This window comes from Budorcas taxicolor, chromosome 1 (assembly GCF_023091745.1).
Source record: "Budorcas taxicolor isolate Tak-1 chromosome 1, Takin1.1, whole genome shotgun sequence".
NCBI classification, from domain to species: domain Eukaryota; kingdom Metazoa; phylum Chordata; class Mammalia; order Artiodactyla; family Bovidae; genus Budorcas; species Budorcas taxicolor.
Window position 1 is genome coordinate 183,331,939 of NC_068910.1, and position 13,850 is coordinate 183,345,788.

Consider the following 13,850-nt stretch of genomic DNA (forward strand, 5'->3'; position numbering starts at 1 on the left):
TTGGCCATCTTGGTAATGTCACTCTCCATATATTACATTTGAACAAGCACCAGCTTAGGGTCAGAACAACTAGGGAAGCTGTAGGTGGCACTTCAGAGCAGGGAGACATTCAGGCCACCTATTATAACAAATGCATTGGCATGCTATAATTATTTTGTAAAATTTCAGGACATCTAATTTAATTGTTTTTGATAATTGGAAATGTTTTATATTTTCAAGCTATCTAATATACATTTATGTATTTTTTCTGAATATTGTTTAAAAAAACAAAGGAGAAAATCAATGGTAACAAATAACTACAAAAGAGATGCAAGTTGGTATACAAACTCTGAGATCCCAGGGTTGGAGTTAAGTTTTACTTTTATGTGTGCATGTATTTTTCAAATTGTTGGATTTTGTTTTCAGTTATGCTGATAAACTTTTGAGGATCAATAACCCTTAAATTGGGCTTCCTTGGTGGCACAGCGGTAAAGAATCCTCCTGCAATGCAGGAAACACGAGTTCTATCCCTGGGTTCAGAAGACCCCCTGGAGGAGGAAATGGCAACCTGCTCTAGTATTGTTGTTTGGGAAATCCCATGGACAGAGGGGCCTGGCATGCTACAGTTCATGGAGTTGAAAAGAGTTGGACATGACTGAGCAACTGAGCACACAAACTCACATGTAGCAATTTATAAACTTGGGCACAGTTTCTAGATGTTATTACTTATAGACATTTGTATAAATGAGTATTCAACTGAGATTGTTTACTGCTACTGCTTTTTATTATTTGTGTCCTGGGAAATTAGCATCAATTTAATACTACCATATTTCACTGTAGGTTTTTGGCATGTTCTCTTTTAGAAAAACTTTCATTTTTATTTTCTATGTTAAAGGCAAAAGGTTAGTTTATAGTGCTGAGAACCACATGGTGAAATCAACAAATTCTCTGTCTTTGATCTTTTCCTATGTCTGCAGAAACCCAACATTCATCTATTTGAATGACCAGAATAATTTAAACACTTAGCAAGAACAAGTCAGCAGAACCTGAGAATAAAGAGAACTTGTACGTTTTCAGTGATCTCCTGCAAGTTTCTTTGGGAATTTCATCTAAAGAAAATCAAGCATAAATGTTTGTTTTAAGTGAGAAACACACTCTTGTCAGTAAGTCTCATATTTATTTAGCCAGTGAGTACTTATGTAGCTATAGAATGTATCCAGTGTGTTGGGGGTGGGAAGATACTTCTGTTATGGCTCTTTTAAAAAAAAAAGTTGATTTATTTATTTTTGATTACACACAGGCTTTCTCTAGTTGCAGTGAGTCGGGGCTACTCTCTTGGTGCATGGGCTTCTCATTGCAGAGGCTTCTCTTGTTGCAGAGCATGGGCTCTGGGGCACACGGGCTCAGTAGTTGCAGTTCTTGGGCTTAGTTGCCCAGAAGCTTGTGGGATCTTCCTGGACCAGGGATTGAACTTGAGTCCTCTCCATAGGCAGGTGGATTCTTAACCACTGAACTACCAGGGAAGTCCCTGATGTGGCATTTTAAAATCAGTTTGAAGTCATAATGCCCATTGGAAACTAAAATTTATTTGCACTACTGAAAATAATCAGTAAGATATTTCATTTTCTCTTGCAATAAAGACATATGTCTCAGCTACTAGATCATTGCCATAAAAATGTTCAAAATATAAAACAATGTTTCTTGAGCGAATTTGGTGGTATGAACGCTAGAATAGGAATGATACTTTAGAAGATTTTTTGTGAGACATTGTCCAGAATACTTTAAGAGACAGCTCTACTTGTAACTTGGATACACAGTCATTTTACTGATGAATGAGAAATGACAAGGGAAGAATCAACTACTGACTAAAACTTTTTCATAAATACAATGAAATTTTAGTTTTTAAATTTTATTGTAGGTATTTTCTTCACATATTTATTTTCACAATTCACATGAAGTCAAGCAAATATCTAAGATATCATTCAAAAGGTATTTAATTAAGATATGAACAATCTTGTAAGGATTTTTTAGTTTTTGTCATTCAAATGCTTTCTGATTGAGAAAAGAAATATTAAGCTATATAAAGGCTCAAATAAAATGGTGAGTCAAACTTTTGTGCCTTTTATAAACTGGGTGAACACTGGATGATATTCAACAATTGGGATTATCTCTCTTATCTCTACTACCTAAAGGCCTAATGGAATTAGAAATATTTTATGTACATTTTAAGATTATGATTTCTTTCAATCCTTTATCAGCTGAGTAAGTGTGAATGAGTGTATAATTCTCATATGGCAAATTTAATGGAACACATTTACATTCCTGTGTTCTGAGCCAGTTTTGAATGCTAAATATTTAGGTATAGATATTATATTTTTTATAAAGGACAATTTAGTCTTATAATCAGGGCTTTATGTTTTATCTTTTTTTGTCTCTGTCACATTTTCCTCCTCTATCTGTAGAGCAATTTTATTAGTTTTATATAGGTTTCCCTATATAGGTTTTAGACAGTTTTGCATGGGAAACTTTTACCTACCTTCTAACTATCAGATATACCATCACCTTATAAATTTAATGACACTCTTTCTTTTGTGGGGCCTTAAAGGAGCCATAAGGAATGTCCCAGATTATTTGTTAACATGGTTTCTCAGAATCTTTTAAGATCCTCTAAATTTTTATACAGATTGTTTTGAGAATTTTTTAGAAAGTCAAGGAACTCTCTACTTAAATCTCCCTTAAATTCTCATCAATCATCTCTTTCTGAATTTTCAGAATGTGGATACCAGTGTTATCATATGATGAGATATGGAAGAATAAAGTTAGGGAAAAGGTATCCTGTAGCACTATCTTAAGCAATACGGTTATAGACGTATAAAGGTAATAAGTTACTCCGATTGACCTTAGTCGACATGACTTTCTCTTTCCAATCTGTACTATATTTCCAGGCTTCTTTTCTATCCATTGTTAAACAGGGATTGCAGCTGATCAGACGTTCTGGCTGTGTCTGTAACTGCCAAGAGGTGTTTTGGCAGGTAATTCCTCTGATTATGACACTTTAAACTGTTTTGAATTTAATGTACATTATGTTCATAAGAACTGGATTGGTTGTTTAAGGCACTGAGATTCATTTCTAAATAAACTACTTTATTTCCTTCTAGAACATCCTTTTGCTATTGTGAAGGTATAAACATGGTCTGCTTGTATTAAATATATGCAGGCAAAATGTTTTTAAAAATTGAAGATATTCTTCTGTGTAAACAGAAAGCATATAAAGAATTAATGCATGATTATTAATACTAATAGAGGAAAATAGAGAACATAATTTATAAAAAACAGAAGGTAAGTTTGAGAATATGATTTATTTTTATTATATTGGAACATGAAATGATGAAGCCACATGGTGACAGTGGTTCTGAAGAAAGTGAAGGTTCTCATTTTAGTCTCATGACCCAGAGTCTACTACCTTTCGAAATACTCAAAATAATACTTAATGCTGTGTTACAACTTAACTTGGTTAAACTTTCACCTAAAGCTATTTGTTAGGATGTTATGGAGAGTAAATAAAAGCAAAAAGAAATAACATAGGACTTAAGTGAGCAAGAAAGGACCTGTTCAGGTGATGTGGAAACCAATCTAGGTAAAAGACTTGGCTTTCTAGTGAAAGGCATGGGAAGAATTAACTGGCTTATTCCAAACAGAGGCAATTCTTTATGAAGTATGCTTGAGGATATACTTGACAATAAATTTGACAGCAGGCATGGTCTCTTTGCATGTTGACTTTATCTGAGATTCTGGAAGGAGAAAACCAAATCTTTCTTTATCTCGGAGCTCAAAGGCAAATGTGTGTTTGATGCCCAGGTTGTAAGCCCAGTCTAAAGAAGAACCTGATGTTGGGTCTGTAAAACATAAGCAGTAAATATTTAATTAGAAACAAATGTTAACATGTTTTTGAAAAAGAAATTCACTGGTGTAAAATTAGCAATGAAAAATATGTATAATTAATTGCAGTAATGAATGAGAGTAGTGGTCTGCATAGTATAGTGCGTGGCTGTGTGTTCAGTCGTGTCCAACTCTTTGCGACCCTGTGGACTATAGCCCGCCAGGCTGCTCTGTGCAGGAGGTTGCAGTGCTGAGCAAAAAATTATCATGGCTTTAGAATCCACCACATGCTTTAAATATGTGCTGTATATTCAGAATTACATTTTGCTTGGATCATTTTGAGTCTAAATTGAGTTTGTCTTCTAGGTGCATGTTGTCATAGATGGAGGTGGTCTGAGCAAATGCAAGCAGTTGAGGAGACTAACTCCGGAGTGCGTGGGTCACTGAAAACCCACTAGGGAGGACAATGCATACAAGATTCAAGAAATTAGATTCCTTCTAATAGTTCAGGTCTGTTTCATTCATGTTGCTAGGATAAAATATTTCATAGTTAGGAGAAAGTTTAAATCAGATATTTTAATGATGTGTTTAATCCCCCTAATCCAACATTTCTATGTCAGTTTTTGTGAAATTTTACTAAGAATATTATTTGTTAAAAAGACCAGAAATATAAATATCTAGAGGTTAAATACAAGCTTTCTATAAGTGTATATAAATATTATAAATACATTTTTGTACATTTTGACTTACATAATAGAAAAATATATATTTTGTGTATATAAAAAGATATATATACTATATATATATTTTTTTCTGTAACAATCTTCCCTGGTGGCTCAGAGGTTAAAGTGTCTGCCTGGAATGAGGGAGACCCGGGTTCGACCCCTGGGTCGGGAAGATCCCCTGGAGAAGAAAATGGCAACCCACTCCAGTACTCTTGCCTGCAGAATGCTATGGAGGGAGGAGCCTGGTAGGCTACAGTCCATGGGGTCGCAAAGAGTTGGACATGACTGAGCGACTTCACTTTCACTTTCTTTGTATATAAAATTACTTAACTGATACTAACGTTTTAGATTTGAAAGATAAGAATTCAAAGTTGTGATGAAGAATTAGAGAAAGAATATTTTGTTAGAGAGATAGGGTTGGCTTTAAAGTTATTCAATATGTATTTACCAAACCTTTAATATGTGCAATGCACTTTACTGGGAACTGTAGAGAGTGGGTAGTACAGGGTATGGAGATGAAGAAGATACTATTGGTGTGTTTGGAACTTAGAGTTGGTGGGGAAAGAAGTCAAACGTGCAAATCAGTAGGAAAATTCCATAGATGGAGGACCCTGGTGGGCTGCAGTCCATGGGGTTGCTAAGAGTCGGACACGACTGAGTGACTTGACTTTCACTTTTCCCTTTCATGCATTGGAGAAGGAAATGGCAACCCACTTTAGTGTTCTTGCCTGGAGAATCCCAGGGACAGTGTAGCCTGGTGGGCTGCGTCTATAGGGTTGAACAGAGTCAGATACGACTGAAGCAACTTAGCAGCAGCAGCGGCAGCAGCAGAGATGTGGCAGACTATTAAAGAATCATAGGAAAGGTACAGTATCTTGTAAAGATTCAGAGGAGGAAAGAGATTAGGCCTGGTGAAGGGGATGACATTTCATGCTCAATACCTGCTGAAATACCACTTTCATGATGGAGATTGTATTTGGAGAGAGCCTTGAAGAAAGTCTAGTATTTTTCCAGATGGGGATTGAAGAAAGGCATTCTAGCCAGTGAACCACAAGGATGGAAAGCATGGAAGGGTTTAGGGACCAGTGAGTTCCAGCTGGACTAGAATATGGAACAGCAAGAATTTGTGGGCAAAGTTCAGAAAGCCTGGTAAGTCAGGAAAAATGTTTGGAAACCAGTTATAGCCATTTCAGTGCTGTACTTTCAACGGCACTGGAAAGAGACCAGTTAGGAGGTATTGTGGAGTGAAACCTGAACTAGCATTGAGTCATCACACAGGGAACAGAATTGGTGGGGCTTGTTGTAAGAAAAGCCGGAATGGGAGAGTCACAGAATTTGAAGAAAATGATAGATATTTCAATCTGGGTAGCTTGAAAAAAACCCACATGCTATTAACAGGAACAGAAATTCAGAGAGAGCAGTGATGGGGAAAAGAAAGGGTAAAGCAAGGAAGACAAAAGGATTTGTTTAGCATCAGTCAGGGGATAGTTTCCTCCTACTAGGATCTGGGAACTGGTGGCAGAACACTGGGAGCTGTGTGGCCTGAAACAGCTGGAGAAATACTATCGGATGTCCAGCCTTGACAAAATGCAAGAACCTTGTGTAGCCCTGGGGTAGAAGGTAGGGGGAACTCCTGGGCGGGGCTTATGCAGGATCTCTGAGGCAATAGTTGGCTTTGCGTGCTTTTCCCCTCAGTTCTGTGCACAGCACCTGCCAAATACACAGTGTTTGACGCGGAAGGATATGTGAAGCCTTGCTTCTGCATTGACATGTGAGTTAGAAAGTTTGGGAAGTTGATGAAAGCCAGGAGTTACTGCCACCTTTCTCTGATTTACTGTGCCTTAAAGGAAGGTGTCTGGGAAAATGGATTTGGAAATTAACTAGCAGAAGCATCCTGGGTGAAATTGGCTTACACACACTTGTTCAGGGTCATTATGTCTTCTTGGTGGATTGATCCTTTTATCATTAATGTTCTTTGTTTCTATCAAATTTCTTTGTTCTGAAATTTATTTTATTTGATGTATAGTATAGCACTCCTTCTTTGGGTAATGTTTGCATGATATATCATTTTTCAGCCTTTTGGTTTCAACCTATGTTATATATGATGTAGGTTTCTTGTAGCCAATGTATTGTTGTATTTTTCTGAACCCACTCTGCCAATTTCAGCCTTTTAATTCATATATATAGGTAAATTATTGATATAATTTAAATCTACCATCTTACTATTTAATTTTTGTTTGATCCCTCCATTTTTTATTCCTCTATTTCTTTTATTTCCTTATTCTTGGTTACATGAATATTTTTAAGATTCCATTTTGATGTATTTATAATATTGTTTTTGAGTGTATCAGTTTGTATACTTTTCTTAGTGGTTGTTCTATGTATTACAATATGTACACATAATCTATCACAATCTACTGGTATCAGTGTTTTAGCATGTCAGGTGATATATAGAAACCCTATTTGCCTTTAGATTCTTTCCCCCTTCCCACTTTTAAAATACAATTGTCTCAATTACTTCTCTACATATATTAAACTTCACATCAGATGGAGTTATATTATTCAACTATCATAAGGAGAAAGATAGTCTATTTATCCTTCATTCATTCCCTAATCTGTTGTTTTTCTTTCCTTTCCACAGTTTCAGGCCTTTTGTTATTATTTATTTCTTATTTGGAGAGCTTTCCCTACCTGTCTTTAAAGTGTAGGTCTGCAGGTAACACATTCTCTTAGTTTTCCTTTGAGAATGTCTTTATTTCCTCTTTATTTCTGAAGGATGTCTTTGCTGAATATAGAATTTATGATCGATAGTTCTTTTAGTACTTGAAAAATGTTATCCGTTCCTTTTGACCTTCTAGGTTTCAAATGAGAAATCTGCTGTCATTTGAATTGTTTCTCCCCCTTAGATTATTTCTGTCTCACTGCTTTCAAGAGCTTTTATTTTATCTTTAGTTTTCAGTACTTTCCTTATGGTGTGGCTTCATGTGAGTTTCTTTGAACTTATTCTGTTTGTGATTCAGTCATTTCTTAAGTATGTTGGTATATGTGTTTACGAAATTTAGGAAATTTCAGTCTTTAATTACCTCAAATAATTTTTCCAACCTTTTCTTTCCCCTCTCCTTCTGATAACTGATGACATGAATGCTTGATCATTTGTTATTATGCCACAGGTCCCTTAGGCTTTGTTTATTTTGTTTACAACTTGTTTTCCCTCTTCAGATTTGTTAAGTTCTACTGTTCTGTCTTCAAGTTAACTGATTCTTCTCTCCATCATATTCATTCTGCTATCGATCCTCTCCAGTGAGTTGTTAAAATTTAAGTTATTGTGTTTTTCAGTTCTGTAATTTCTATTTGCTTCTTTGCATTTCTTTGATGAGATTTTCTATGTTATCACTTGTTTCATGGCCATCTGTAACTGCTCATTGAAGCATTTTTCTGATAATGATTTTGAAATTCTTGTCAGATAATTCTAACACTGAAATCATCTCAGTGTTGGCACCTGTTGATTGTCTTTTTTCATTCGAGCTGTGATTTTTTTTTTCATTTTTGTCAGGATAAGTGATTTTTGACTGTATCTTAGACACTTTGGCTACTATGTCAAATCTTAATGGAAATCTATTTTAGCAGGCAGTCACCCTGTTTCGGTTTAGCATACAGGCTCTATTCTTCTTTAGTGACTTCTGGTTCCAGAGTTAATATAGTTTTCAGAGCCTTTGACTTGCTGTTTTCATCTTGTTGGTTCCTCTGATGCTGCTGAGCTCCCACTGATCCTTATAGGTAACTGCTGCATGAGTGAAAGGTGATCTCCTGGCTGGGCATCTGAAGCCTCTAGGTGGCAAATGCAGGCTCCAGCCTGTGAGGGTAGAGAGCACTTCCCTCTCCAGGAAAGAAGAAGGAAGAGGGAAACCTGAAGAGAGAACCTGGTGAAATACCTGAGTGATATCTATTTTGGGGAAAATAGCTGCTTTGGAAGCAGTCAGCAGAGACAGAGTAGAACAGAAGAAGGAAGAGGCAAACCAGGTGAGTTTTGTGTCAAGGAAGCCAAGGGAGTGGCAAGAATGGTATATCAAGGTCCAGTGTTGCAGGGAGGTTTTGGAGCATGTTAGCTAAGATAAATACACTAGCTTTAGTGATCAAGAAGGCTGCCATTTTCAGCTAGGGTTGTGTTTAAGTTCATTAGAAAAAAAGAACATAAAGATAAGAGGTCTATAGCAATGGAGGTAGGGAAGATAGGGGTTGTATCTTGCATGATGATTTAGAGTGTGTTACCACTGCTACTGCTAAGTCACTTCAGTCGTGTCCGACTCTGTGTGACCCTACAGATGGCAGCCCACCAGGCTCCCCCGTCCCTGGGATTCTCCAGGCAAGAACACTGGAGTGGGTTGCCATTTCCTTCTCCAATGCATGCTAGACATTTCAATAAACGTGGCCAATTTCTAGCTGTACCAGCCTCCCATTCGCAGTTAAGTAAACTGCTGTGATATCAGAGTTAAAGAATATGGATATTTCATTTTTACAAATTTACTTTAATGGTGGTGATTGAGAGTTTATGTAATTTGTGACTTTTCATAATTGTGTGATGTTATTGAGTGTAATACATTTTCTTTTATGATACTACTTTTTGTATCTTTGAAACCTTAAATTTGCAAATTAAAACTATATTAAGACATAATATAAATACAACATTGAAAGCTTCTTACTTGCTAAGAATATATTATTATACAACTTAGTTGAACATGTTGCTTAGCCTTTTATTTATCTTCATCTGTACCCACTAAAATATGTGGATATATTTATAAAATATAATAACAAACACTTGCTAAATACCAGGCACCCTTCTAAGTGCTTTATGTATGGTAACTCATTTCATTAACTCCTATCAAAACCTTATGATTTGGCACCAATTGCTGTTTTACAGAAGAGGAAGTTTTGGCACAGAGAAATTAAGCAGTTTACTCAAAGACAACATAGTTAGATGTAGAAAATAGATAGGTGATGAGGATATACTGTATAACAGAATTATAGCTATTATCTTATAATAACCTGTAATAAACTATAATCTGCAAAAATACTGAATTAATGTACTGTAAGCCTGATGCTAATATAATAGTGTAAGTAAAAAAAATACTTCAATTACAAAAAGGATCCATAGCTAGTAAGTGGTCGAATGAGGAACCAAACCCAAGCTACACATCTTCAGAGTTTGTATGACTAACCATTGTACTGTCCTACCCACCAAATGTTAATCTGTAGGCCTCTTAATAAAAAGTCTTAATCAAGTTCTGCAGGATAATCTTTTGCTCTGCTCACAACATTTTCTTAAATATTTACAATAAGAAGAAAATTTCCTACTCTTTTCAAGGCATGTTAAGCACAAGGAACTCACTGTAATACACTCAAAACAAGTCAAAATAAAATGGAACTGAACCAACAATCTGGTTTCATCCCAAAGAAATCCACATAAAGTGACACTGGTGGCTTAACTTATATGTTTTAAAAAACATATCAATATGCTTTAAACTAATAACATGCACTTTTATGTCAACAAGAGTAAAAATTCTTTTTTCAGCAAGAGCTGGATCTCTAGATGAGTGCACATGGACTGAATTTTTTTTTCCCCCACATCTATTGCCCCTTGTATAATTTCAGTTCAGATGTCTTAGTGGATAGATATTTGATGTTAAGCTACAAATTCGGGAGTCTTGATTTTCATCTTTTCAAAATGTAGAGTGGTAAAGACATCCTGGAATGTGAAGTCAAGTGGACTTTAGGAAGCATCACTAAGAACAAAGCTATCGGAGGTGATGGAATTCTAGTTGAGCTATTTCAAATCCTGGAAGATGATGCTGTGAAAGTGCTGCACTCAATATGCCAGCAAATTTGGAAAACTCAGCAGTGGCCACAGGACTGGAAAAGGTCAGTTTTCATTCCAATCCCAAAGAAAGGCAATGCCAAAGAATGCTCAAGCTACCGCATAATTACACTCATCTCACACACTAGTAAAGTAATGCTCAAAATTCTCCAAGCCAGGCTTCAGCAATATGTGAACTGTGAACTTCCAGATGTTCAAGCTGGTTTTAGAAAAGGCAGAGGAACCAGAGATCAAATTGCCAACATTCGCTGGATCATGGAAAAAGCAAGAGAGTTCCAGAAAAACATCTATTTCTGCTTTATTGACTATGCCAAAGCCTTTGGCTGTGTGTCTCACAATAAACTGTGGAAAATTCTGAAAGAGATGGGAATACCAGACCACCTGACCTGTCTCTTGAGAAACCTGTATGCAGGTCAGGAAGCAACATTTAGAACTGGACATGGAACAACAGACTGGTTCCAAATTGGAAAAGGAGTACGTCGAGGCTGTATATTGTCACCCTGCTTATTTAACTTATATGCAGAGTGCATCATGAGAAACGCTGGGCTGGAAGAAACACAAGCTGGAATCAGGATTGCCAGGAGAAATATCAATGACCTCAGATATGCAGATGACACCACCCTTATGGCAGAAAGTGAAGAAGAACTAAAGAGCCTCTTGATGAAAGTAAAAGAGGAGAGTGAAAAAGTTGGCTTAAAGCTCAACATTCAGAAAACGAAGATCATGGCATCCAGTCCCATCACTTCATGGGAAGTAGATGGGGAAACAGTGGAAACAGTGGCTGAGTTTATTTTTCTGGACTCTAAAATCACAGATGGTGATTGCAGCCATGAAATTAAAAGATTCTTACTCCTTGGAAGGAAAGTTATGACCAACCTAGGCAGCATATTAAAAAGCAGAGACATTACTTTGTCAGCGAAGGTCCGTCTAGTCAAGGCTATGGTTTTTCCAGTGGTCATGTATGGATGTGAGAGTTGGACTGTGAAGAAAGCTGAGTACAGAAGAATTGATGCTTTTGAACTGTGGTGTTGGAGAAGACTCTTGAGAGTCCCTTGGACTGCAAGGAGATCCAACTAGTCCATCCTAAAGGAGATCAGTCTTGGGTATTCATTGTAAGGACTGATGTTTAAGTTGAAACTCCAATACTTTGGCCACCTGATGCAAAGAGCTGATTCATTTGAAAAGACCCTGATGCTGGGAAAGATTGAGGGCAGGAGGAGAAGGGGATGACAGAGGATGAGATTGTTGGATGACATCACCTACTCAATGGACATGGGTTTGGGTGAACTCTAGGAGTTGGTGATGGACAGGGAGGCCTGGTGTGCTGCCATTCATGGGGTCGCAAAGAGTCGGACACGACTGAACTGAACTGAAAGAGTATAGAGAACGATACTCTAGAGTTGAGAAACAAGAGCAGAGCTAGTGATTTTGATGTGTAGGAAGGCAACAAGAACGGCACTTTGAAATTAACTTTTTAATTCATGATGTGACCCATAGACTGATGATATTATTGATGCAAACTTCTTGGTTTCCATCAATTCAGTGAAGTATTCTTGCTAACCAGGCACTATCTTCAGTTATGTCTAAGATGGTAAAGGATTGGCTATGCTGTCAGTATGCAAATATCAGCATTTCACGGTCTTTTAATATCAATTTTTGTGTCATCTGAATAGTGCTGCTTCATGGTGTACAGTTTGTGATCTGGAATGCTTATTTTTGATCCTATTTTGCCGCTAAAGGATCAAATCTTTCTATATCTCAATTTCATAGTTTATGAATGAGGGGTTTAGCTTATATCAGTGGTTTTCCACCCTAGTTTCATCTTAGAAACTACTTGCTTCAACCACTTTAAGAAAATTCAGATTCCTGGACTTCATCATAGACTAATGAAATCTGAATCTCTGGGGACAGGACCTGATCATCTCCATGTTGTAAAAGCTCCTCAGATAATGCTGATTAGAAGTTAGGCTTGAGATCCATAAATTAGATCATCTAGGTTTCCTCCTGGTTTTAGATTTTACAGTTTGAACTTATTTGCTTATTAGGTTAAAATTGCAGATATATTTATGTTCTTCTGGAGGCCAGGGATCTTTCCACGGTTTGGGTTTTAAACATGCTCTCTCAGTCTTCTTTTTCTGTCTCCATCAAATCAAAGAGAAAAATGCTGGTAAATGCTAGTTGCTTCCCCTAAATCCTGGAACATGTTAAATGACAATTAGAATACTGGAATGACTAAACTTTAATCGTGGGGTGCATCTCTTCTCTATTCTTACCAAGTCAACTGCTTGGCTACCCCTGCTTCTCATGAATATTTGATTAACATTTAATCAAATGCTTTATTAAAGCAGTGACTCCTTAGAGTTTTATACCTCTATCAAGTTGCTGCAGCCCATATATGGAAGAGGCAATTATTTTTAAATCTGAATTGCTTAAAAAATCTTTATAATATATAATAAAAAAGTTTAAAATACAACACAGTTGTATAGAATAATACTTCCTCTTTATCCTACTATTTTTAAAGTGACATATGATAGCATGGAGCTGTGTTATCTTTAGGCATCTCCTCCTCCCAGTTAGAAGGTAACTCTTTGAACGCAGTTGTGCCTTTCAACTATCTCTCAAAGGTTCAAGTGCCTGGCTATTAGGCAGGTGCTCCATAAATTCTTGCTTATTAAATGATTGTGATGCAAAGCAAATGCATAACTCTAGTATGCTCATAATTTTCATAGATGCAAATACACATCACACACACATACATGTATGTTTGCATATACATATATGTATATACATGTATGTATGTGTGTGTATATATGTATGTATATTGAAAGTGTGAGAGTAATAATCCTTTGATGCCCTAGCTGCCATTTGCAAAGTTTGTTCCTGCTCGCAACCCTTTGTTCTTTGCTGCCAAGCATATTTGTGTGTTTTCCCTCAGTATGATGTAGAAATTACTCTTACATCATACCTGGCTGGTTTATCTGGCCCTGCTATTTCCCAGTGTCCACTAAGTAGGCTGACATTCTGTCCTTCAGTTCTTTGCTTACTTTTGTCCACTCATATAGCTGAGTATATCACCTGTTTTGAAATCTTGTTATCCACGTGCATGTGTAATGAATCCCTGGCCTGGTTATGTTGCAGCAAGATCTATTTGGATGCTGGCGATTGGCTGTGTCACTGTATTTTCTCTTCAGCCCTTTTAAGCTCACAGCTGGTTGATATGTGATTGCTGATGAATGTTCTCTAAGAATGGAACTTGTCTGGCTTTTTAAGTCATTTTTCCAATTCCACCAAGGGAACATTCAGTAAATGGGCTCTAGAAATGCTGCGATGACTGCAACATTTCCAAATTCCACAGCAACTGTTGAGGATATAGACTTTTAGTTACAGTTTATTCT

General features: G+C 36.7%; 1 protein-coding gene across 1 annotated transcript in view; it reads right to left on the minus strand.

Moving 5' to 3' along the window:
• Window positions 1-3,687: 3,687 nt before the first annotated feature.
• Window positions 3,688-13,850, minus strand: part of CPA3 (carboxypeptidase A3) — a 31,992-nt gene continuing 21,829 nt past the window's right edge. The window contains exon 11 of the mRNA XM_052646540.1: window positions 3,688-3,875. Within this exon, the coding sequence (XP_052502500.1) occupies window positions 3,688-3,875 (188 nt within the window). The remainder of the gene's footprint in view (window positions 3,876-13,850) is intronic.